The 27,092-nt window shown below is 46.9% G+C and overlaps 1 protein-coding gene across 2 annotated transcripts; it reads left to right on the top strand.

Annotated features, from left to right (window-relative positions):
- Positions 1-1,291: 1,291 nt before the first annotated feature.
- LOC122384621 (histone-lysine N-methyltransferase PRDM9-like) lies at positions 1,292-26,901 on the top strand. Of its 2 annotated transcripts, none has more exons than XM_043372219.1 (11): positions 1,292-1,437; positions 3,015-3,235; positions 4,433-4,581; positions 4,689-4,762; positions 8,794-8,877; positions 9,420-9,496; positions 9,874-9,967; positions 10,218-10,324; positions 10,599-10,741; positions 12,245-12,378; positions 25,217-26,901. In XM_043372219.1, exons 2-11 carry the CDS (start codon positions 3,035-3,037, stop codon positions 26,431-26,433), a joined length of 2,280 nt encoding a protein of 759 aa, XP_043228154.1. In that variant the 5' UTR covers positions 1,292-1,437; positions 3,015-3,034; the 3' UTR covers positions 26,434-26,901. The 2 variants fall into 2 exon arrangements, with proteins under 2 accessions (XP_043228154.1, XP_043228153.1); XM_043372218.1 differs by lacking the exon at positions 1,292-1,437 and adding an exon at positions 2,229-2,635.
- The last annotated feature ends 191 nt before the right edge of the window (positions 26,902-27,092 follow it).

A 27,092-nucleotide genomic window follows, 5' to 3' on the forward strand; every position in this document is an offset into this window, starting at 1 on the left:
AAAAAGAGAGTATTCTATTCTGAAGAGTAAAGCCAAATTCATAAAGCAGTTATTTTTAAATTATATGTACCAGAAGTAACATACTAACCATAGTTTAAAACTTAGTCTAAAATTAGTTGAAAAGCGTATAGTTGATACTAAAATGGAAGGAATCAATGGAAGGCGGAAATGGCGCAGCTGTTTCATTCTTCAAATGTGTTCGCAAGCAGGATTTACGTGATGCTAGCGACATCTATGAATGTAATCGTGGATGCTGATTGGCTGAGCAAGTCCGTGAGCAGTATCACTAATTTACGCTTGTACAGGGTTGAGGCAATGTGCGCATGCGCAGGACCTTGTGCTCTCATGGAGGGGCTTTTGGTACCTCGGGCAGCGCCCAATGCTTTTTGGACCTGTTATGTCCTCCGCATCGAAAAACGCTAGATAGAAAGGTTGTAGAGGAAGCTTGAGGCTACCTTTCCCCACAATAATATTGGCACTTTATCTATTAGCTTACGTATGGAGCTCGCTTGAAAAAGGTCGATTTAACATGGAAACCCTATGGGGTAGTAGTTTTTGAGCGCCCATTTGGCCTAATGCTACCAACTGTTACTGGCTACCCCTGGGTCGTCCGGCGATTCTACCTTTTCGTGACGTCAGCTCGTGACGTCATTTGGAGTCAAGTCTCGAAGCCCCGTTCAATCCCCATGTAAATGAGCGATTTTCGAAGCACTGTAGAATGAAGTCTGCACAAGATATATCAAACCTAAGTATCTTATCTGAAAGAGCAGACAATTTTCTGCAAGTTATCTATTACGTGTTTTTCGCTAAATCTTTTGCTTTTTTCACAAAAGCGTAAAATGTCCCCCCATGTCTCCGCAGCCTCCCTGCCGCCGGCCGCCGCGCGGTCGCGGTAGTGTAGTGGTTAGCGTGCCCGCGCAGTATTCCAAAGGTCCGAGTTCGAATCTATGCGGTGCGGAACTTTAATTGCAATTCCAAGCTGAATATACGCACATCCATAATAAATTATTATTCGTATAGCTAAACTGTCACCAAGCTATCCATATAAATTGACTTCACCCAAAATATCGGCAAGATTCTATTAAAATAGAAATTCAAATATGGCGGCTTGGACTGCCGCGTGCGTTAGGCTCCGCCCATAGCTCCGCCCACATGCGTGACGTCATTCGTGTTAGTGGACACGCAGAGAGATAGGGGACGACATGGGCCTGGGAGGGGACGACGCAGGGCGCCTGGGGCGATTTGATCAAGGTTCGTGAAATTCACACGTGACGTTTACCCTCTTGGTTTACCCCGCGTTCGATGTCGGACGGCGAAGATTCTACGCCGTCCGCCAATCACGTTCCATAACCGCAGCCGAGCCCCCACTAACCTTGGACGGGATTGGCCGGAGGGACGACGTAGAATCTTCGTCGTCCGAGAGACATCGAACGCGGGGCAAAATTAGGGACGACGGTGAAAACAGGGCGCCTGGGGCGATTTGATCAAGAGGTTGGAAACGTTGGAAACCAACATTTCATGTTGATGGCTTCATTGTGTTTGTCTTGGCCCTGTTTCACCGGTGATAGCAGCAAGCTGCTATCACGTTTCGCGAGCTGACGTCATGTCGTGACGCCATACTGTTGTCGTAATGGGTAGTTCCGGCGCACGATTGCCGCGACCTTGGCGGCGGCATTAGGTGACGTATGAGCCTAAAAGTAAGAGTTTACGCAGTCATGATAGTAAATATATTTTTGATATATATTTTTTCAATATGATGTATTTAAAAGAAGTTGGGTTTAGGAAAAATTTGGACATTAACTTCGAACATTTAGCTGATGACGTAAAACAATATTGCGGCAATCGTGCGCCAGAATTGCCCCTTACGTCAGCAGTATGACGTCATCACATTACGTCAGCTCGCGCAATTTGATAGCAGCGTGCTGCTATCACCGGTGAAACAGGGCCTGCTGACGTAAGGGGCAATTCTGGCGCATGATTGCCGCAATATTGTTTTACGTCATCAGCTAAATGTTCGAAGTTAATGTCCAAATTTTTCCTAAACCCAATTTCTTTTAAATACATCATATTAAAAAAATATATATCAAAAATATATATACTATCATGACTGCGTAAACTCTTACTTTTAGGCTCATACGTCACTTAATGCCGCCGCCAAGGTCGCGGCAATCGTGCGCCGGAACTACCCATTACGACAACAGTATGGCGTCACGACATGACGTCAGCTCGCGAAACGTGATAGCAGCTTGCTGCTATGTGATAGCAGCAAGCTGCTATGTGATAGCAGCTACTATGTGATAGCAGCTTGCTGCTATCACCGGTGAAACAGGGCCATGATAGTGTCATTGCCAATTCTTCATCTTTGCTGGTTCAAAAGTTATTTGTGAAAAAGTTTTATCCCAAAACAGCTATTTTCACAATAAATGACCTCTGGAGGCTTAACTATAGACCTGAGGTCAATTTTGATGAAGAGTTCAAAAGTATCGATGGCTTTACCATGCGTTTTTCCAGCTATCATAGTTCCTGAGATAGGTGCCTGTTTTCTGAAAAATATAATGACATTTGGCAAATTATTGACCAAATTATTTATATTGACCAAAGGAATCGATTGTGACCCTTATTGTGGCGATAGTAGGTAGGTAGTTTTTGAAGCGATTCTGAATCCGATGCTGTATTTGTTGCTGTTGCTGACGCTAACTCCACAGACATTCATATTGGTGTGTGTTTTATCAGTTGAAATAATAACTCAAATATGTCAGTGTGCTTAAAACCAGTTGGTAGTTTTCAAAACTATGTGTGTACCTAGCTCTTTGATAATTGGTACCTTCTTGTTGATGTAATATCATTGGAACTGATGACAGTGTCATGGATAGTGGACACTATTGGAAATAACTCAATTATTTGTGATGAGAACTTCATAACTTGTCATTTCTTGTTTCCTACCTACTCATTGTGAATCGGTATTGTCACGATGTACGTGAACTGACAAAGGACATTGAACCTCATCCCACCAGTGTCTCAGCCACTGCCATCCATGCGGGCTGTGTCAACAACACCGGTAGGACCAAAGTGGTCTCGGGAGGGCTCTGCTGACGGCGACAAGGAATGGGGTCCGTCAGAGTGTGTGAGGCGGTCCCAGAAGCGGAGCGACTTCACTCCCATAGACAGCGGCTCCGACGGCGTCCTTGAGCAGGTTGTCAAGGAGGAGATAAAGATTGAAGTCTCTTCACCAAGGGTAAGTAATAGGTACATGCATGTTGCTACTTTTTTCTGCTTTTACTGCCAGGTTGATTTAACCCTCGCCGGGCCTATTGGTTTTCTACATACGCGCCGGCCGAGGGGGGGGGGGGGGCGGGTACGACCTCCTCCCTCGCCGTTTCGCCCCTGGTGGAGCTAGCGCGTCGCGGAAAAAAACAAGCGTGTGTGCCGTTTCGAGACGCAGAGATTGGTACCCGATTTTAAGGTCCTGGGTCAACCGGTGACCTCTGAGGTCAGGTCAAGTGCCCCAAGGTATGGTTCAGTTTTTGGTGAATAACTTCGCAAAAACGGCCGCAGAGCCGCGATTTCGGCAGCATCGTGTTCGCCTCGACCAGGCGCGTCGAATGATATACTTTTGTTCGGGTCAGGTCAACTTAGGGTGTTAACCTCAGGTCAAGGTCATGTCAGCACCCCCAGGTCACCAAGCTGGTCGAAAGAGGTCATGTTGCATATCATTCGATTCGGCAGGTCTTCCTGAGTCCATTGGTGGCTTTCCCGACTCGCTAGCTCAATTTGATCAAGAGTTATTGACGAAAAACTAATATGACCTTGATGACGTCATAAATGACGTCACGCAAGGTCAACATTGCAAAAGTGACGCATCTAACCTTGCAAGGGGTGCATCAAATCACGATTCGGTGTGCTTGAGATAGTTGGAGATCGTTCCCGGCGCCAGAATAGCAGTTTTCATTTTTCCTCATTGCCTTATAATGGTGAGGTCATAAAAATGACCTGACCTCATATGACCTTTAGGAAAAATCCGAGATATACAAATTGTGAGACTCATAATGGATACTAGATCCTGCAAGTTTCCTTTCCCTGTGACATCTCCTCTGGCAGTGAGGGCGTTGCGAAGTTGCGACATCTAAAGACCGTGCAGAGGTTTACTTATGACGTCATAGGTCAGTGACCTGACCTGACCCAAAAATGCGGTTGGTGTCAAAAGATCCGGCTTGAATCAAAGGTCAGGTATGCCAAGTTTCAGCTCTCTATCGTCAGCGTGTTCGGAGCTATCGCGAAAAAAACCCTATGGGGGGGGGGGCGGCACCCGTCCCTCCCCCCCCTCGGCCGGCGAGGGTTAAGGGAAATGCAAGCGTAAAATGTGTTCAATTTTTACATCTACATATGGTGGAATAGCATGCTATTTTTAACGCTACTGGTTTATTCGGTCTAGGTTGAGCGGCCGTCGTCTCCCCCGGTGTCGGATGAGGATCCTTTGTCGGACCGCGCTCTGCAGTCTCTGGTGAAGGAGGAAAAGTTACGGTGTCGGTCGCCTTCACCGTCTGAAGACTTTATGGGTTTCACTGAGGTGGACCGGGACAGGTAAGGGCTGATCCAGTGCTGTTGTTGAAATTTGAGCATTATATACCTTATATACAATATCCCTTTGATGAATTCCCATTATTGTCATATTTCTTTTTCCCCCTCAGTTCCTGCTTCAACTCGAATGTTAAAAGGAACCTGCTACTGGGATGTTCGCCGGACAGTCAAGACTCTACACAAGGCAAGTTGGTTTTGCCATTGCCTATGTGTTTGGCCTTACTTGTTAGCCTTCGCCCGAGTGTGGGGGGGGGGAGGAGGGGGAGGGGCGTTTTTGGCCACACCTGCCAGTTTTTTTTCGCGTGCAAGGAAAACTGCGGCGCGCAGCGCTGCGAAACTTGGTATAGCTTATTATACATCAATTTGACATCGTGTGAAAATTTTGACCCCAGGTCACGTAAGGTCAGGTCACCAGGTCAAATTAGCAACCATACCTCTAAAAAACTTTGTGATTCTGTCATTCCTACATTTTACACTCCAGAAGTTTGACACTCGGGATTTTGCAAATTTCATGAGGAAATCAGTATGAACAATTTGTTTATCTCGGAATTTTCATATCGGTGACCTAAGGTCAGGTCAGTTTTGCGACCTCTCAATTATAAACCAATGGGAGCAAATTAAAATGCTCTGTTTTTGGCCGAAAATATCCTCAAACATCGCGACATAGGTAATAGGGTGTGTCATTTTGGGCACTTTTTTCGCAAAACATGGTGCTCCACTGATTTTATCGTGCCCCAGACACGTAGAAACCGTGTGACATTTTTTATTTCCCCCAAATATTAACACCCATGCGGCGCCGACCGCCGGCACTTTGGCCTATCTCTCAGCATTAGCGACCTCAGCGCCCCTAGCGGCAATGTTTTGAACTAACACGCTCGCTATGCTTTGTGAGCTTACGATCATCATTAAATGCATTTTACCGAAATGACGCCTTGCTGTTGGCTTGTCTGGCACTCAGAATGTTCGTGCAAATGTGATGTTATGCATCTTAAAGCACGAAATAGTTCTGTGTTAATGTATATTGCATAGTACTACCCCCGATCCCCGTCCTGGTCTGACGGGATACGTACGAGCGCATGTTTATAGTGCCTGCTATTAGGTGTCACATGTTTTTTTTTGTAGCGTCGTTCACTGCATAGACCCCGGGGAACAGGGGGGGGGGGCAGTGGGGGCGCTTACCCCCCCCCTCCAACTTGAGAGCCGGGTGGGCGCCGCCCCCTCAACATTGATGCAACGATGAAGGATCTCTGCTCCCTTTTATGGGCCTACATGTCTGTTTTTATATAAACATCAGCACAAGGTATTTCTCTTGCATGTGAATGGTTTCTGCTGATTCGGCATCGATTTAAGAACACCTGCTATTGTCATCCCACTTTGATTTTATCTGAACTTGATCATAACTTTGGTAGGTCAGATTTTATACTGGACCATTTTGGTTCCGGATGGTATTTGATTTGGCGTGATGAGAACATTATGACGTATAACGGTGGTAAAGTCGTTGATTGATACAGGTTTACTCGCTCCGGTGGGAGGCAGTAGCGGCGGAACACCTTCAATTAAGTGGAGGGGGGGGGGGGGGACACTGCCGACTTTTGGTCCCATTCTTTCCATGCAACGCCCATCCATAGGGCTAATGTTAAAATGCCCAAATCAGAGGGGGCACGGTGCCCCGGTGCCCTCCCCGTTCCGCCGCCTATGGTGGGAGGGCGGCGTGTGGGACTCGGAAGGAGACTAATGGCTTGTGTTGTGCCTTTGGTAGGACCATCAGTATCACCGATGCAGGGCCTTCAGAGCCTCCAATTAGGGGCCTTTAGAGGCACTGGTGTGGGGTCCTCACAGACGCCCGTGTGGCCCCTCAGAGGTGCTAGTGTGAATCCCTCATAAGCGCCGGTGAGGGTCCTCACAGAATACAGACGCCGTTGTGGACCCTCAGAGACACTGGTGTGGGTCCGTTACATGTGGGTGTGTGGCCCTTAGAGCTGCTGGTGCGAACCCTTTAAAAGTCGGCAGGGGGCCCTCAACGACCGGGGAGGGGGACCTCAGACCGGCAAGGGGCCCACAGAGGCCGGCGGCATTTTCAGAAGCCCTGTGGGGTCCTTAGATACCGACAAGGTACTCTGAGACGCCAGTGCGGCCCTCAGTCTCTGGTGTAGGGCCCTCAGAGTTGCAGGTAGGTGGCCGTCAGATATGCTTTTGCCGAACCCTCACAGGCGCAGGTGTGGGTACCTCAGAGCCACCAATATAGGGTTGCATAAATGGTGTGGCACTGGCTTGGGGGACCCTCAGTGGTGTCCTTATGGGCCCTTAGAACCACTGGTGCGTGTCTCTCAGAGGTGCTGGTTGTGAACCGTCAGAGGCCCTGCTGAGGGCCCTCACGGTCTCCGTTATGGGATCCTCAGAAGCCGTCGTAGACCCTGACGGAGATCTTAGTGTGGCTTCTTAGGGGCTCATGAGGTGCTCTTACGAGACCTGTGAGGTCTTTCTCAGCTGAAATATAGTCAGCGTGGACCCTCAGAGGTCAGTTGGTGCCGCAGAGGTCTTTATGGCCGGGTGGGCTCTCAGAAGCACCAGTGAGGGCCCTCAGTCTCACAGTCGTCGTAATGGGGCCGTCAGAGGCATTGGTGTGAGGCCATTACTGATTACAGGTTGGCGTAAGGCCCTAGATATGGCCCCTCTTGGGCCGGCAAGGACTCTCAGAGGCACGCTAGCGGCCATAAGAGGCCGGTAAAGGGCCCTCAGAGGCCGCCAGTAGCCTTCAGAAGCCGGCGTGTAACCCTCATGGACAATTTAGTGAGGCTTCTTTGGACTCACGAGGTGCAGTTACGAGCCCTATTCTTTCTGAATCGAAATATGGCCAGCATAGACCCTGAGCGGTAAACTGGTGTCACAGAGCCCCTCCGACCCGAGGGGTCCTCTGAATGCGATGGGGGGGGGGGGGCTAGATGGCACGTGCCTCCTGGGACCCCCTGACTACGCTACTATTTCATATGCGTCATGTCAGGTATTTTGGGCTTGCACCCCAACTTGAAGAATGTTCCTGGGCCCCTGTGACAATATATTGTATTCATTATAGGTATTCGTCATTAGCTTGCACTCTCTGCAATCTGCCCATACTATTATTTGTCCCTAGCCGCGCTTACAGAGAGCAGGGATAAGCCCATACAGTCAACGGCCTGTTAGTTTCGCAAACAGCCGCCAGGGGCGCTAGGGTCGCCTATGTTGTGAGATAGGGTAAACTTCTCTCGCTCGGCGCCGCCTGGGGGTTAAAATTTGCGGGAAATTAACAATGCCACGCCCTTTCCACATGAGTGGAGCACAATAAAATCGATGGAGCACCTTGCATTGCGATTAGTGACACACCCTAATAGGTAAGCATGACACACTGAACCGAAAAATTGCACCTGTGACCCCTTTTATGCCCCTGAGGTCATATCAGGTCATGAAACGTTTACAACAGCTTTTTGAGAATAATTTTAGACAGAAATATGCTAGAGCGCTGAAAACACCATGAATGAGTTCAGTTCAGCAATACCAATCGAATGACATGCAACGTGACTTTTTCCGTGACTTTGACCCGAAGTTAAATTTTTCAAGTTGACCTTTCCAGGTTATCTTATAGATCGTTCGACGCGTCTCGACGAGGCAAACGCGATGCCGGTAAAAGCACCGTCATACAAGCTTGGAGTCAAAAGCTATGATACCAAAGACCAAACCTTTTCTACAAAAAACGTCAAATTTTGATAGTTTTTGCCCTCTGGAGGCTAAACTGTTGACCTTAGGTCAAATCTGAGAATATAGAAAGGCCTTTGAAAGAGCTATCGAATGCGCTTTTACGCAGCGCTGTAGCTCTATTGGTTCCCGGCTTATGCGCCGATTTGTGAAAAGTTGTCAATATCGGGTACAAAAAATCGTGATTTTTTTCTTTGGTGACCTCTAGTAACCTCAGCGATGACCTGATCAAAAATTGACCTAGTTGATTCTAAAGATCTTGTAGCGAGCTATCTATTGCTTTTTGCCGCGTCTTTTTACCTTGCTTACTTTCCGATATAATCTGGTGTGGCCAAAAAGCCCTCCCCCCCCCCCCACCATGGCAAAGTTGGCTGAGAGGCCCACCCGGGCGCTGGATAATTAGTGATCTGACTGCATGCATTCTATTGAATTTACGCCTGATGTAAATGCTGCCCAATCATAGGTACATGACCTGTATTTTTTCAGTCTTTCCTGAAGGCGTGCTCATCAAAGGTCAACGTCTTGTAATAAACTACCGGGACGTGGATGGTCTCGATGATGGTAACATATGTGAGTATTTTCTTCATTTTAGTCACCTGCTTTTTGGTGTCATGAGCCGATAGGTATCACTTTTCATGATTTGCATTGCTTTCTTGCCTTTTCAACTTGAAATTCGGAACTGCTTTTTCATGTTTATCAGAGGAAGACTGTACACAAAAACTCATAAAATTGCAGTCAATCCAGAAAGATGTACCTACTGTAAAGGCCTTCGTCCACTGGTTAGGCGCACATTTTGCGCGTGATCGTCCAGTGCCTAGAGCGCGCTGAAGAGTTGAAGTGTTTCAAGACGTCAGAGTTGTAAAGTAATCTTTAGTCGTCAGCACATGATTCGGCGCCTAACACCCGCTGAATAATCAGCTGACGGCGATTCATCGCGCGTTCGGCGCTGAACCGCATTCGGCGCGCAGCCAATAGACTTCAATATTAAATTCAGCGCGTACTTAACCAGTGGACGGCGGCCTTTACCGTCTTGCAGAAACGTAGGTAAGTGATTAAACCTTACTATATTCTCAAGTAAAATGTAAATTATATTTCGCCCCGCTTTCCGGCAGTTTGTGACTTGTGTTGCCGCGATAGGGACGGGGAATGTCCTGTCCATGGACCGCTGAATGTCATACCCGACGCCAAGGTGAGGGACGCGATGGTTTCGTATCCTTACTTCCATACATGTTCATTCAATTTCTCTTTTATTACACCGTTGCATGACTTCCACATTGCGACTTTGAATGTGACCAGTTAGGTGTAAAATCAGAAAATGGCAACAGTTGCAAGTAGAAATGTCCAATTTCTTTTACATTCATGTAATTCTCTTGGTAGCTATTGCTTGTGCTGCAGTTTTTTTTAGTACTGGCATGGGTACAACCAGGTTTACAATAGGTTTATGAATTACCTTTACAAAACTTCTCCGTTTGATTTTCAAACAGGTTTACGTTTAGCCCAATTCGGGCATTATATCATTCTTGGTCGACATTGTGCTTTATATTATACCTACGCTGAATATTCCAGGCACGACCCGGTATCGGAGATGCCGAAAGGGACCTCAAGACTCTGCCGTCGTCTCTCAGCTCTGGTCAGTCGAGAAATCCAGCATCTGGCAACGGTAAGTTGATGAGGCAAAACAAACGGTGGTACGTAACAACCGCTGCTGGATTTTGCTGCAAACATTTGGTGATGGTGCTTGTATTGCTCAATTTAATGTCCCATGGATAGTGCCTGATGGTCGATGGATGCTGATAGATAGATGGATAGTGCCTGATGGATAGATAGATAGATAGTGTCTTGTGTGTCCATTGAGATAAAGTGAAGACGTGCGTATGTTCGATTCCACGACATTCTTTATTCAATTTCAGGAGTTTTTGCGGAGAATGATCTTCCTGCGCGCCAAAGACTTGGTCCTTACGAGGGCATCTTGACCACCGAGCAGGGTCAGGCCCGAACCACCGGGTACAGATGGCAGGTCGGTGTTGTTATTTCTTTCGAATCTCCTTTGCCCTTATTTGCAATTGTATTTTGTTGGTTCATGTTTTGTATGATAATATAATTTTGGTCCCATTAATTTCACATCGGCACTTTTTGCTCCTATTACTTTGGAATTATTTAGACGATTTAATACTATTAAAACATTTCAGACCAATGTCAGAGTGATAGAAAGTTGACAATGTTTACAAAGCATATGCTATATTTTTGTTTCGTTCATAGGATTGATTTGATAGTGTTTTATCTTGCTTCAGATCAAGAAAGGTCACCTTGTGCATCACTCGGTGAATGCCGAAGACCCGAGCTGCAGCAACTGGCTCAGAAGGGTCAACTGTGCCCGCTCGGAGGAAGAACAAAACCTAGTGGCCTTCCAGTACCGGGGTCAGATATATTTCAGGTGTGTTGTAGTCTTACAATTGACGAATGTGTCCCGCATAAGTTTCGCATTTTGTACGCGGTTTGTTTAATGGTATCTTGGATGCTTCTAAGCTTGGAGATATATCATGCTTTCATCTATGATGACATATGTATTGACCTACAGGGTGGAAAGTAATTACGCGAACATGTATTTTCTTACAATTTTGACCGTCAGTGGAGCATTTTTATGAGTACGGGCTGTCATGGAACATAACTGGTCGTGTTTGTTGTCGCCTCATCTACCAAAAGTGACTTAACTTTGAACAATGACCTGGAAGGTCTTAAACACCTCTCGATTTAAAATGGTGCAGACACCATACGCTGCACAAGACCGAAATGGGCAAAGAGCTCAATTTGGAGCTCCCAGGGAAAGCGTTTGTGATTATTTTCGCTGGACTGGCGGAGAAGGGATTCGTAGCGGTCTCAGCACCGGCATTGCACAATTATACGTTTTTTTTAAACATAATAACACTTGAGAGGACTTAAAAAGCAAAGCCGTCCGCGGCAGCAACCCCTCGGCGAATTCTGTCGCCGGATGGGTGGTCACCATGTCGGCGACAAAACGACGCCAGTCGACCCGAAAACTGGCAAAATAGCTTACTCTGGCCGGGTACCCGATCTAGGATATCACGATTAGCACATTAATACGCAAAAATTCGAAAATTAAGTCATACAAACCCTCGGGATGACCAAAATTCACGAATTAACAGCAGAATTGTTAATTGAAGCTTTTCAAAGACAATCAAAGATAGACAGAGGAGGACAGACAGCTGGATTTGTGGTTGGGTGAGACATCTGTGAAACTGTTTCATCCGTCAAACCTGCAGAACAACTGCTCTGAGGGCTGCTGTTGCGTCCTATGTCCCGTCCGTCCCAACCTTCAAACATCCGGCAAAGGAACACATCAGTGGGTCACGAGCCCCCGGATGGTGTCAGAATTGCGTGTAGCGCTAAAAAAGGTCACTAAAAATAAAGTATTCAACCGGTGGAACATCCTCCAAGACGAGTGTCTCTGTCTAATCCACCGTGCAACGAAAGGGGCAAAATGATTGAGCGCACCTTTGTGCCCGACGCAAAGAAACTGCTCTTCGTGATTGGTGAAATCCTTATTTCACGGCCAACAAAACGCAATACTGGTGCTGTGAGAACCTGTTTTTCTTCAGGACATACAAAAGCTGATCTGGGAAACGCCTGGGCCTCAATTCGATTAAAAATCTCCAGATGACTCCTCAGGAGACCGTCTAAAAGCTGCAAGGAGCCACTTATACCGATTTCCTCACTGGACAGCTCCATAAGGTGTGGGCTGAGCTTTGGCCAACAGATCTTCACATGCTGATGTAAATCATGCCGGAACGCCTATGTCAATGCATCGCAACTAGATAAGGATAAAGTAAAACATATATTGTTTATGTCACCGCCGTTTTTTTCATTACTAGAAGACGAAAAAGTATGTTCGCGTAATTACTTTCCACCCTGTATGCAGGACGTCAAAGCCCATCCCGAGGGGCTCAGAGCTGCTGGTGTACTACGGAGACGACTCGGCCCGGGAGCTGACCGTCCACTCGGAGACGTCTGGGCAGTCTGTGACTTCCTCTCCGGCCGGACCGTCATCATCAGGTCAGTACATCGTTGGCGGTTCCGAGGGCTATGGTGTCCATCGAAGGGATCCAGGTAATGACATTTACCTTTCTTTCGACAGTAGACTGTGTTCTTGTCCTCGTGTGGGTACAGACTCACGGAATAATGCATTTCCATGTGTCAGGGTTGGGGTGTTACTGCGCGTGCGCTTGTGCAGGGGTTGCCTCCATATCTTGGGAACGGCTAGGCCGATTGCGCCTAAACTTTGTACATCGTCAGGGACCAGTGAATAGGGTGCTCAGCAAAAGTCAGTTAGAACCCAGTTTGCACGTTCGCACGGCTCGTTTGTCACCCGACTGGTATTTACGAAAACACATGAGCTTGATCGTTCTGCATGACCCGTCCAGCGTCCTGTAACCAATTTCACACACATCTTTGCGATCGTGTATGTGCTTGGGAGACGGTCATCTTACTTTAACCCAAATTCGACTCCTCTTTGTGAATCAGTGTAACCGACTCGGCACGTGCCACGTGGGGTGTCAAAGTCGTTCCGCTTACGCTCGATCCTCCAAAGAAGCATTATAGGTATTGGCTTATACCGCACTTTGGCTGGTTTAACCCGCGCCCGGCTGGGGGTCCTGGATTTCCACGCCCTGCTGGGGGCCCCCCGGGGGCGGGGGTTGAACACCCCCCTTCTAACTCGGCTCCTGGGCCACGTAGCGAAACGCAGAAGTCGGCGTTCGAAAGAGCGCCAAAAATAATGACGAAATCACTTCGGTTACTTTTTTGGTCACTTCAAAGGTCAGGTCACCAGAGGTCATTGAAGGCAAAATTTTGCCGATTTCCAGGTCGAATGTCGACAATTTCCAAGAAGCCAACGCATAACTCGGGAACCAAAAGAGCTACAGCGCCGCGGAAAAGCGCAGTCGATAGCCCTATTAACGCCCTTTCTGAATAATTCTCTCAGATTTGACCTAGCGTCAACGGTTTTGCCTGCAGGGGGCAAAAACTGCAAAATAGCCTATTTTTCGGAAAGTTTTTTTTCTGCAATAACTTTTGACCCAAGCCTTGTACGAGCCTACTTTTACCGGCATCGTGCTCCTGTCGTCAAGACGCATCGAATGAACTATAACTTGACCTTGAAAGGTCAACTTGAAATTTTGACCTCAGGTCAAGGTCATGACCTGACCGGAAAGGGTCATGTTGCATATCAGTCGATCCGTATTGTCGATCTGAACACATCTAAGGCGTTTTCATCGCTCTAGCGTGCCTCTTTCAAAAGTTATTTGCGAAAAACTGTTAGATGCCATTCGTGACCTGAGATGATCTCAGGGGCATAAACAGGGGTCACGGACACCATTTTCATGTTCAGTGTGTCTAAACCACTTGTAATTCAGTGTTTGGGAGTGTTTATAATGTCTTTCGTCCGAAACAGGCGCATTTCAATTTTCTCCCTTTGACTTATAATGGGGAGGTCGCAAAATTGACCTGACCTTAGGTCATCAATATCAAAATTCTGAGAAATAAATTTTGTACATGTTATTGCTCTTAGCAATCGCTGAAAGTTTCAAATCGATCGGTCACTGGATGTCAGACATTGAAACTTTTTATGAGGACCTCACCTCAGGTCACTTTACCTGACCTTGAATGACCTTGGTCTGAAATTTTCACAACATGCGTAGAATTGAATATTGATGTATGATAAGGTGTATCAAAAACGGCGCCGCCGTTTTTGAGATATTCGCGAAAAACCACAGGGGAGTTTTTGAACCCCCCCCCCACCCCCTCCCCAGCATGGCGCGGGTTAATGCACGTGCCTGTTCTTGGTTGCAAATTCGATAAAAAAGCTTGTTAGTTGTTTCCACCCACGCACCGACGGGGCTCCGCTCCAACTTCGCACCAACTCCCCCTCCCCCTCCGTGATAACTCGGGAACGAAGCAAGCTAGTGACAAGCGGTTAACGGCGTAGTGGACGACGCCCAAGTGGACGACGCATGACGCCCAAGTGGACAGGATCTACAATTTCACAAAGGTCATTTTCAGGTCAAGTCAAAAATGGCTGACGTGAGGTAGTAAAATGTGTGCACGTAAGCCTTGCACGTGCACGTGGAATTGCAAGGAGGTACCTCCAACTGACTTGTGCGCGGCACCCTACTAACCGGTCTCTAGCGATGTGCCAAATGTGAGTCCAATCGGCCCACCCGTTCTCGAGATCTGGAAACGGCACCCTGCACGTGCGCACGTGCCAACGTGGCCCCAACTGACTTTTGCACGGCACCTTACTAACCAGTCCCTAACCTTGTACCAAATTTGAGCGCCCAACCGTTCGTGATATCTGGAAGTCACCCCTGCACGTGCACACGTGCAGCAGCACCCCAACTGTGACACATGGGAAATGGGAATGCATTGTCTAGTAGGTGCCTAGCCTACCTACATGCCATGTTTCAGCGCAACCGGCCGAATAATAGTTACTGTCTACTGAGATATTACAATTGTTACAAAACTGACACTGTGAAAAGCGATAATGTGAACACATATATATTGCACAAACCGGTTTCGATATCACTTCATCAGTGTGCAAATATATAAATAAAACACTCAAAATACAAAACGGAGACGAAATAGGTACAGCACGTACAGCAGAGCAAATTAATTTCAAATACATTCATATGACCTCATGTGATTGAGATCCCAAGACGCTTCCGCACCAAAAGAACGGCTAAACTTTTTCCCAATCGTATGTCACCAGCTTTGGAATTTACACACAAACAAACAAGATTTACACACACTCGACGTTTCACCTTATTTCGGTGAAACGTCGAGAGGGCTTAAGAACAGGTTAATGGAGCACAAGAGAGATTTTAGGAACCACAATATTAACAATGCAATGGTGAAACATGCCGAAAAGTGTGGTAGTCTACCTGATTGGGATCGCACTGAGATCATACGAGATAGGTTAAGTAGGTCCGATAGAAAAACGATTGAATCGTCCCTCATTGAATCTTGTTTGTGTGTAAATTCCAAAGCTGGTGACATACGATTGGGAAAAAGTTTAGCCGTTCTTTTGGTGCGGAAGCGTCTTGGGATCTCAATCACATGAGGTCATATGAATGTATTTGAAATTAATTTGCTCTGCTGTACGTGCTGTACCTATTTCGTCTCCGTTTTGTATTTTGAGTGTTTTATTTATATATTTGCACACTGATGAAGTGATATCGAAACCGGTTTGTGCAATATATATGTGTTCACATTATCGCTTTTCACAAACGTCAAACTGTCATACCACAAAACTGACACTCCAACCTTTTGCACGTGGCACATGCATAACCCTCGCGGGCCCGGGGGGGGGCGTTTTTCGCCCCCCCCTGGCGAATATTTGCGATAGCTCCCGAACGCTTAGGGATAGGAAAGCGAAACTTTCAGTACCTTTTCTCCCATCAATTTGACATCTTCTGAAGTAAAAAATTTGGACCTAGCCCCCTTGATGACGTCACAAGGTCCATTTTTCTAGACCCCTGCACGGCAAACTTCGGCGTCACAGACGCAAACTTCAAATAGCTGCTAAAAATAGAGTTTTAGAGATAAAGACAAATTACGAGCACGGTTGTGTAGCGTTTGACCTAGAGAAAAATAGAAAAATAGTTTTGGTGACCTGAGGTCAGAGGTCAGGTCAACGACCCCGAAATGTGGTTTTAGTTTTTCGCAAATAACTTCGACAAAAATGGTCCTAGAGCTACGGCAGTGGTACCATCGCATTCGCCTTGTCAAGCCGCGTCGAATGATATATATTTTGTTCGGAAAAGGTCGAATTTTATGTTGACCTCATGTGACCTCGAATGACCTCTGGTTGACCTTGACACATGAAAGGTCGTTTATGATGGATTTGTATCCGCTGATCACGAATCTGGCATCTATTTTCCTCTAAACCTTCATTTAGAGCTTCCGGATGGCAAAATTGTCTTATTTATTATTACTAACTTGAATTAGTGAAATAGCCTCTAGCAGGGATACTCTTCTGTGACCTTGACCTTTGAACAGCCCTTTATCGTAAGATGAACCACAAATAGGGAACTGATAAGCCTCAAAACATTTCAAAACATCTTGGAAGTTAGCACGCAAGATGTGCGAAAAAGTGCCAAGTTTGAGGTCAATTTTGAGCATGACCTTGACCTTGACCTTTGATTTTGAGCACAGGTTCGGAATCCTTAGATTCTCTTCTTTTGTTTGACACCCAATTTTGCCGGTTTGATGCAGCCTGCCGTCCTCTAGAAGGCTTATTTTGAGATCACTACACATGTGCCGGTTTTTGCCTTTGACCTTGACCTCTGACCTTGAAAATTGACCTGAGGTCAAAAATTTTAGGTGCTTTAGAATCGTCTCGTAAGGACCTTTCGTTTGGTATCGCTTTTGTTTCCGTAGCTCCCTTATTTACGGAGTTAGACAGGGGGGGCGAAAAACGCCCCCCCCCCGGGCTGCGGTGGTTGGGATTACCCCCCGGGCCCGGCCGGGATAAGGGGTCACCCACACGAATTGGGAATCGTCCAATGCTTGGTAGAAGGAATGACGCTACCCTACAAAAATGACCGCAAGTGGATTGGTCCAGTGGTTGCGGAGATTAGCCCCGCAGAAGCGTCTGGTCGCAAATTACACTAGACTTTTAACACACCTCCGCAATTTGCAACGTGTCATCGAAACCCGCTGCAAAGTGGAGGTGATCGGCCGCGAACCAGGGCCCAATCTTACCAATGCACAGTGGGGATTTTTCCGATCTAGCGCCTATTAATTCAAAAAATATTTTTTGGATTTTGGTTTATTTTTTGTGTCAGTAGGGCTAAGAAATGTCTGAATTTTTCATATACGGCATTGCTTTATCTGTATGTCCACAGCAAAACTAGGAAAAATGCGTCCAAAGTTCACACTCATGCGTGATTACTCAATGGGCTCAGCAAGGACCGAATGTATAGCTCAATTTCATTGTCCTGTCCTGTTGGTTTTAATCTTACGAGGTCTTAAAGTTGCATATCGTCTGAAAGGCACCTTTATTAGGAATGGAATGGCAAACAGAAAGTATGCCACAACCTTACTAAGGTCACAAAAATGCCCTTTACAAAAAACCCTTACAGACACCATATTGAAGGAATGGTATTCTAAATAAATGTAGGAAATCAACAATGTTCTCCACACTTTTCCACTCCGAAATATATCCTATCGAATTCGCCACTTTCTTCTGCACAAGACAACGCCTAGTTTGGCTGCCGAAACTTGCCTGAACACGGAATATTCACCTTAGAGTATCTTAACACCCCACTCGAGGAGCGCTAGGGCAAACAACACGATATAGGTATGTTCCGGACATAGGCGAATAATTTTACTTCGTGATTTATATGATGCATATTTTCTGAGACACATTCATTAGGAATAGGATGACAAGCGTAAATTATACATACCGTAACCTTATTAACCATCGCACTTGTGGGGAGGGGGAGGGGGAAGGGGTCGGATAAAACCCCATGGTTTTCAGCAAATTACTCGCGCAAAAAGCGGCCGATCGCGCCGAAACTTTCGGTACCCTCGAGATCATCAATTTTACATCTAACCTAAAAATTTCATGACTCTGACCCAACTGACCTTTGACCTGTGGCATATTTCTCGAGACCATGTTTGGCCGGAATCGCGATTCGGCGTATGCCAGCTCACATTATCCGCGGTTTCCAGTCTTTTTGTGGTTTTAAACGTTCAAATATGTGAAATGATGTTGGTGCCATGCATAATGGTGGGTGTCAAGGTCACGTGAAGGTCAAGTCAAGGTCATTGACCTTTTGATGACCTTGGCTCACTTTTTCGGGTTTTACTTGTTTCTAGGGTAGTTTTTGGTGCTGATTTCGATTTTAGCAGCCATTTGAATATTTACGAAGTAGTTCTAGTGCCTTCGTTCCATGTTACGAAGCTATCAGTAGTAGGTGACACTTCTATGGATGGCCGGCAGGACGCCTACTAATTGATCTAACCTGACCTGACCCGACCTGGCCTAAATGCATAAAGACATCGTCTGTGATCAAAACTAACATGAAATTCGTGATCAGCACCCCAAAATACCCCGTAACACCCTAACTTTGCGAAGTTTCAAGAGGTCTCGATTTCCCAACTTTAGTTGGGTCATTAAACTGACTTGGAAAGTCAGCTTATGACCTTGGACTTTGAGATTGGATATATTCGGCCTAATTTCGTCATAGGCAGCACGCTTGACTTTTCCGCGAAGCTCTAGCTTGATCAGGGGCCAAACGGCTGAGAGGGGGGTCCAATTGAACCCCCTATACTATGTTGATTATGCACATTTACAGGTAAAATTCTCACCAGGACACACCAGCCAACATCTGTGCACAATCTGGCTACAATTCTACCTATGGTTTGCCCTCTACGAATAAATACGTGCTAGATCGGAAAAATCCCCACTGTGCAATGCCGTGAATAGGCAAAATGCCGTGAATGGAGTCCATTCACGGCAACGGCGTATTACCAATGCCGTGGATAGCTATTCACGCCATCTCATTCACGGCATGCGGTCGATGTTTATCCACGGCATTTTGGCAGTGCTTTTACATGGGCAGTGGCACAAGCTGCCGCGAGAGCGGCAGAACAAACGCAAATAATCAGCTGTTTGCGCTGTCGGTGGCCGTTCCATTCACGCCACCTTTTAGTGCCGTGAATGGCGGGCGTTGTGAAAGGGATAGGTCGCTGGGAGGATGTTACTATGCAATATTTGACACTATTATTTTTTTAAAGTAAAGAATTCTTCATATAATGCCCTTGACATCTTAGAGCGACGATTACACGCATAGTGATTATTTCAAAAACATGTATTTCCCAGGGATAAAATCACACTCAAATCCATAAAAATAAACATGTTTATTCATTATATGGTCTTATTTTTCAAATCCATACGAGATCGTGGAGGCGATTTTAGCATCTGGGCCCAATCATACCAATGCCAAAGTACCTATCTATATATGCTATAATATGGGTGTTTCAGTGTTCACCCCGTCCGGACGTCTCACAAACATCCTTCATGGTTTCTAAGTAAATATTTAAAACAATTAAATACCGTAAACTTGTCAAACAAGTATCAGCACTCACAATGCATATTTTACCACTTTCTGTCTGGCACAGACAGCTACGGAGCATGCTGTCTTCATGCGTCTCAATCTGACTTCTGAACTGAATGCCTTTTTCTTGATATGTTATGGTTTTGAGATGTAGACGGGTTTCTTCAATATTTTGAGTAATTCCTTTTGTTATCGTGCTCGTAAAAAGCAGCAAATAAGGCTATAGCTTGAGCTGGCCGGGTGCATTGTACCCAAAGTTTAAACTTTACGAGCTGCATTTCAATTGCATTATTTAGAAACAACAGCGGAGCTATCACTAGGTCGTTACTTCAATAATTTTATCTCAAAATTGTTGCAATATCTTAACAGCAAGTAAATAGAAATGATGAGCAGCGAAACGAAGTTGAAATCTAATCCACTCGATCCACTCGATTTTCTCAGCGCGAGAATGTCCTCGCGGAAGTTTACTAGGCCAGTAATCCGCTTTTCAGGAGAATTCTTTAGGCAGGCTTTAGTTTTTCATAGTTTGCTATCACGTTTTCCACAAATAACTTATCCTTCACACATATGTATGGCTCTAAAACAAATAAACGCCCGACAAAACTTTAAATAGAGAGCTATACTTGTTCATAAGCAATACGCACAATTTCCGATAGCGAAGGTGACAAGAATTGACCAATCACGTTGCGTGTTTTCTGCTGGCGCTGAATTGTACCGTGGGCAAAATGACGTGAATAGAAATGCCGTGGCACGGCATTGGTAAGATTGGGTAAATGGAGTGCCGTGGATGAGCCGCCGTGGTAGGCATCCACGGCATCTGCATCCACGGCATTGGTAAGATTGGGCCCAGGGACCTTTGAATTCCGAGGCGAGATCGCTAACCATTAGGCCACGCAACCATTAATTGTTTGTCACGTTGCCATGGCGACGTTACCGTGCGGCGCCGATGCCTCAAGCTTGCGGCAAGCTTGCGGCGTTCGCATCCTGCCGCATCAATGCCGCATCGCGCCGTACCGCAACGACCGCAAACGTACCGGATGAAAAACGCACTCGTGTGGGGCGGCCCGAATGTTGAGCGGACATCGCCACGGTGAAGCCGTAACTGATCATATCCGACAATCTTGAAGACAAAAAGACATAGAAAGACGTGAAAAAACGACATATAGCTCTCAACCTATATTTCTGACAATGGGGAGATCATTCCTTTCACCCAAGGGCAGGTACTGCTAGCAGACAGATCACTGACCGATCCAGGAGTGGGCATTTGGGGTGAATATACCCCCGCAGCGCCCGAAATGGACGTAAATTTACCGTTTTTATTTGTGGAATAAAAAGAAAACCAGGCATATCAGGAAAAATTACATTGCATAAGCAACCAAGATCCAGTTTTTATTTTTTGGGGTCGAATTTATAGAAGCTTTTGCATTCCCCGTAGCTAGGGAGGAAAGAGATGAGAAACCCTCTATGAGAAAGATTGCTAGCTGCGGTTATTTGTAGCCTTAACCCTATTCCTGGCGGGGGGGGGGCCTCAGGAGCCCCCCCCTGAGGTTTTTTGGTTATTTCTCCCAAACGCGTTGAGCTAGGAAGCTCACATTTTCTGACTTTTCCTAAAAGGCTTCTACGCAACATGTCTGAAAATTTTGAGTTGATCTGACCTCAGGTCAGGTCACCAGAGGCGGTTTGGTGACCCTACCTCAGAAAAGTTTGCAATCACGCCAGAGCTAGAGTTTTTGACCGATCAATTTCTTCTCTTCAGGCTTTAGTTAGGGTACCAGTATGTGCAATTTGTATATCTCGGAATTTTGATATCGGTGACTTAAGGTCAGGTCAGTTTCGCGACCTCCCCATTATAAGTCAATGGGGGAAAAATCAACTCCCTGTTTTTACCACTAAAACGGGTCGGAATGGCCCCATATACCATACATGACTTCATATACGATCAACCTTCACTACCTTGAGGTCTGTTTTGCTGTTGGGCAGCTGTGAGGTCATGTGACGTCATCAAAGGTCACCAAAGGTTTTTGGCCAATAACTCCGTACAGGAACAAGATACAGACGCGTGGATGGTCTCATTGTGTTCAGCTCGTCAAGACGCATCGAATGATATACATGATGACCTCGAGGTCACGTGACCTGAGGTCAACCTTTGACCTTGACCTTGCGAGGTCAACATATATATCATTCGATGCGGATTGACGAGAGGATCACGATGATGCCCTTAGTTTGTTCCTATCTTGACTAATTCGAAAGTTATTCGAGAAAAACTCTCCATATCTAGCGCCGCCATTTTGACTTTTTCGACCCCTGTGACGTCATCTTTGACCTGACATGAAAATGACCTTAGTAAAAACTGTAGATCTTGACCGTGCGTATCCGATGCCGTTTACCGTTTGTCGCTATCTTGCTTCGTTCTCGAGATCTCAGGGGGGGGGGCCGAATCGGCCCCCCCCCCGCCAGTTTCTTGTCCCGGCGGAGCCCGCCAGGAATAGGGTTAAGTCGCCCACGACTTTCACAAGCCACGCGAATAAGATTATGTCCGTTGATGTGGAAAATAACCACTTGGAGACGCATCGAAACAATCGAAAAAGTCAGTATAAACTTTGACATGGTGTAGATATGAGCTGGCTGTAAAAGGTCATGCTTGCTGCACATGTAAGTCGATTCATATTGTTTAGCTGAGAAAACCTAATGTAATTTCATCGGTCTAGTGTAGGTATCCATCAAAAAGTGTGATCAAATAACGGCTGGTGACCTTTCATCACCTAGCATGACCCTTTGAGTGACCACTGATGACATGACCACTGACAGCCATTAGCTGCACCCTTCAGGTGGTGATGTCATGATTCTGAAATATCTTGCAGTTTTGGCGTGCTTCTCAGAGCAGAAGACATTCCCACTTTTCCTCCGTGGCTATATGACTGTGAGGCCATGAATGAAGCGGACCAGACATAAGATCGCAAATTTGAAAATACGAAGCATCAAGCATAAGAATAGTTGGCACTGCTATACTCATGCCTAAGCAAATCCGCAACTTATAGGAAACCAGCTTTAGGGTTGGCAAGATTGCAACTTTTGATGTAGAGGCAAGGATGCTTAACTACGTGATCTTAGGTGTCCTAGGATAAGTTTGGAAACGGGATGGACCATTCGATGCGTTTTGGGTGGCATCCGCCCCCCCCCCCCACAGTGATGCAAATGGGGTTCACGAGTGGCCATAAATACCCAAAAGTCAAGTTTACCAAATCGAGTTAATTGCGATATGGCCGAGTAGACAAATGTTTGGGGCATCTGAAATCACATGGTTTTCATGTTTTCGTCAAAACCGGCCTCGTGTATAATCGTCAGAAGTCGTGACATTTTCTAGGTCGTAAAATGACTGTCAGACACTCGCAAGTTCAAACGCCGCTGGTTTGCGTTCATTTCGTACAAATTGAAAAAAAAATATGCATGAGAATGATCCCCAAAGCCTTCTGCTTCTAATGCCGGGTCACGAAAAGCCGTATCTCATTCGCTTTGGCGGTAATCTGACTATCATCATGTTGCAATCGCAGTTTTTTACTAAGAAAAAAAAATGCTTTCGTTTCACCTACAGCATTTAACACAGTGTGTGCCCGTTAGTCCACCATACCATAGCCTTCCCTAATCATTTCTGAGTCGCATCGTGAAAGAGTTTAGGCGCTAGCACAGGGCTGACCGGCGCTACAGAGGTTTTTGTCCGGGCGGTCGGGTGCCGCAGTGGGCGCGCAGTGGGCGGGTGGGTGCCGCCGCGCGGCGTCCGGGCGGCGCGGCGGCGCGGCCGCCCGGGCCGCCCGCTGCGCCGCGGCACCCGAACGTGCCGGACGAAAACTTCTGTAGCGCCGGTCAGCCCTGTGCTAGCGCCTTAATTCTTTCACGATGCGACTCAGAAATGATTAGGGAATGCTATGATATGGTGCATTAATGGGCACACACTGTGTGAAGTGCTGTAGGTGAATTGAAAGCAAATATTTTTGGTAAAAAACTGCGGTTGCAACATGATTACAAATAGTTAGCTCACCGCCCAACCAAAATAGATACGGCTTTTTATGACGTGGCATTAGAAGCAGCAGGTTTCGGGGATCATTTTCATGTATAATTTTTGCAGTTTGTATGACATGAACGCACGCTAGCGGCACTTGAATTTCAAGTACCTGACAGTCATTTTACGACAGCGAAAATGTCTCGACTTCTGACAATCCTACACGAGGCCGGTTTTGACAAAAACATTAAAATCATACTTTTTCAGACACCCCAAACATTTGCCTGACTGACCATATTACGATTTATTCGATCAAGTGAACTTGAATTTTGGGCCTTTTTCGTATTTATGGCCACTCGTGAACCCCATTTGCATCACTGTGCCCCCCTTCCACTGGGCGTAGTACCTGCAACCCTTCCACTGTGCGTGTTAAATAAAATCGCCCGATCCAAGCTCAATGGCGTTCCTCCAGAGCGATTGGCGCCCTGCCGAAGCAACAGTGACCTCATTCAAGCTCAACTGGCACCCCTCTAGGCACCCTGTGCCCTTCTGAAGATCACAGTCAGATGTACAGAAAGATACTCCAAGCGGCGCCGCGCTACGCGCTGCGGTTTTTTATTCACACGCAAAAAAAAAACGCGACAGGGTGGTAACAGATGCCCCCCCCCCCACTGGGGCGAAGGTTAAATGGAGCGTTTTTCACCTTTTTCTGGGTGATGATCATGAGGAGCGACGAGCGTCTGCACAGGGGCCCTCTGCAGTACGTCGGCAATCGCAGCCACTGTAATTACGGAGCGAGCGAAGCGAGCGTAGTCTTTCCTTAGATTAACGGAAATTTCTGAGTATGAGCGGCCGGCCGGCCGGCCGGCCGGCCGGCCGTGGTCACGCTTTTGCGAGGCTTATATCTCAGCAACCACTTGACCGATTTACACGCGGTAATTTTTGTAGGGTAGCTTCATTCCTTCTACCAAGTATTGGACTATTCCCGATGCATGTGGGTGACCCCTTATGCACGTGCCACGTGCAAAACGAAGAGGTGTCAGTTTTGTAATTGTTGCAATATCTCGGTAACTACTTGGCCGATTGCGCTGAAAGTTGGCATGTAGGTAGACACCCACTAGGCACTGCATATACATGTGCCAGAATTGGGGTGCTGCTGCACGTGCGCACGTGCAGGGGTCGTTTCCAGATCTCGGGAACGGCTGGACCGATTGTGCTCAAATTTGGTACACGGTTAGGGACCGTTTAGTAGAGTGCCGTGCACAAGTCAGTTGGGACCCATTTTGCACGTGCGCACGTGCAGGGTGCCGCTTCCAGATCTCGAGAACGGCTGGGCCGATTGTGCCCAAATTTGGCACATCGCTAGAGACCAGTTAGTAGGGTGCCGTGCACAAGTCAGTTGGAGGTACCCCCTCGCAATTTCGCACGTGCAAGGCCCACCCTCTCGCTCGCTCCGTTAGTCGCCCCAAAAGGCGTTATACTGGTTCTACTGGTCGTTTTTGCCTAGAAATTTCAAAATTTCAAAAATAAATATAAAAAATACATGTCATAGCTATAAGGAAAACTTTGTCATCATCGGATTCCTCGCACCATTGCGGGTCGAATGATATTTAAAACGAGTGAGTAACGTCTGGGGAAAGGCAAGATTTAACACAAAAGTTGAATTTGCCTGCCCCCCCCCCCAACCGAAAATCTCTGGCGACGTCTATGGCCCCCTCTTTGTGCCTTTGTCTCAACATATTTTTGTTTTGCTTAACCTGGTTGTGTTCTCCGCCAGGTATCAGTGGCTCGGTCCAATGTCCCCACTGCGACTTCAGATGTCTTGGACAGCAACATCTAGATAGACACGTGAAGAGATGTCACAAGTGCATCGATAGGAACGGCAGATTCAAGTGCGAGAGGTGTCACTACTCGACCGACGAATCGGAGAATATGAATCGCCACCGTAAGACCCATACGGGAGAGCGGCCGCACCGCTGTGATATCTGTGACAAGACGTTTGCTCAGCGATGTCATCTGACTATTCACAACCGTATACACACTGGCCAGAGGCCGTACAAGTGTGACGTCTGTGGGAAATCATTCAGGCGGTCCTGTGACCTGTCGAGACATGTAACTGTACACACCGGTGAGAAGCCCTATCAGTGTGAAAAACGTGACGCTACATTTTCCCACCTGTCAAGTTGTGAGTCTCATATGAAGGTTCAAAAAAGTGTAAAGGAATACGGATGTCATGAGTGCCCGCCACGATTCACTCGACCATCAAACCTTCAAGACCACGTAAAGACCCACACGGGGGAACGGCCGTTCGGCTGCTCCACCTGCCCGGAACGATTCACTGAACGGTCCGCCCTCAAAATACATATGCAAACCCACGCGGGGCAGCGGCTATTCGGGTGCCCGCTCTGCACGGCACGGTTCACTTTCCGCTGCAACCTTACCAGACACATGCGAACTCACACTGGGGAGCGGCCGTACAGCTGCTCTCTCTGTACGGCTCGGTTTATTCAACAGTCGCACCTCGACATCCACATGCAGACCCACTCTGGGGAGCGGCTGCACAGCTGCTCTCTCTGTACGGCACGGTTCGTTCAACGGTCACACATCATCAGGCATATGCGTACCCACACGGGGGAGCGGCCACATTGCTGCTCCATCTGCTCGGCACGGTTCACTCAACTGTCACATCTCACCGCACATATGCGGACCCACACTGGGGAGCGGCCGTTCGGTTGTCCCAACTGCACTGCACGGTTCACTCAACGGTCACACCTCACCACACACATTCGGACCCACACTAAGGAGCGGCCGTACGGCTGCTCCCTTTGCACGGCACGGTTTACTCGAGGGTCACACCTCAACATACACATGCGTACGCACACTGGGGAGCGGCCGTACGGCTGCTCCATCTGCCAAGCACGGTTCGCTGACCGATCAACTCTCATCAGTCACCTGGGTAATCATACGGAGGAGCTGCGCAGTAATGCTGAATAGCAGACCGTCTCCTTTCGGCTCACCTCGTACATGTTAACGCACAGGGGTAGTTGGCCATGTCGCTGTTCTTTCTTCCGATGCATGGTACGGAACTGTGAAGGTTGTTACTTGTTGCGGCTCGATAGTACACATGCAGAGCTATGGATGTGTGCAGCGTGATAAGTTCTTGTTTTCTCTGTCGATTCGACTAGCCTCGTTTTTATGTCGAACAAGTTTATAGCTGACCGCTGTTTTATGTTTGTCTTTAGGATGATCAATGTCATAGGTATGGTGCTCATTTGCGCAACATCGATAGTTGCTTGTTTGTGCAGAAGATTTGAACGCATCTTCAAATCAACTATGTATATATTGCTACTGCCCGTGTTGGGTGGTTTGTTTTCGATCAATTTTCTGTTTTAATATGAATTATGGGCGTAGATATTCAACTTTCAACATTGCAGTATTCAATAATAGAAATGCGGAAACGTGTGTTTGCGTGTGTTAAGTTGGTATCTAGCCGCTCAGTGTTTTATGAGCTGGAAATAATCCCATTCACCGAAATGATGGCTCTAGATGTCTAGACTACGCTTGCTTTGTTCTCACTATTTCTTTGTTCACGTCTGGCTGTGGCATGTGCTCGAGTATAGGATCGTGTTGAGAATATCCATTAGAGTAGAACA

The sequence above is a fragment of the Amphibalanus amphitrite genome, unplaced genomic scaffold, assembly GCF_019059575.1.
Source record: "Amphibalanus amphitrite isolate SeventyFive unplaced genomic scaffold, NRLGWU_Aamphi_draft 000194F_arrow, whole genome shotgun sequence".
Lineage (NCBI taxonomy): Eukaryota > Metazoa > Arthropoda > Thecostraca > Balanomorpha > Balanidae > Amphibalanus > Amphibalanus amphitrite.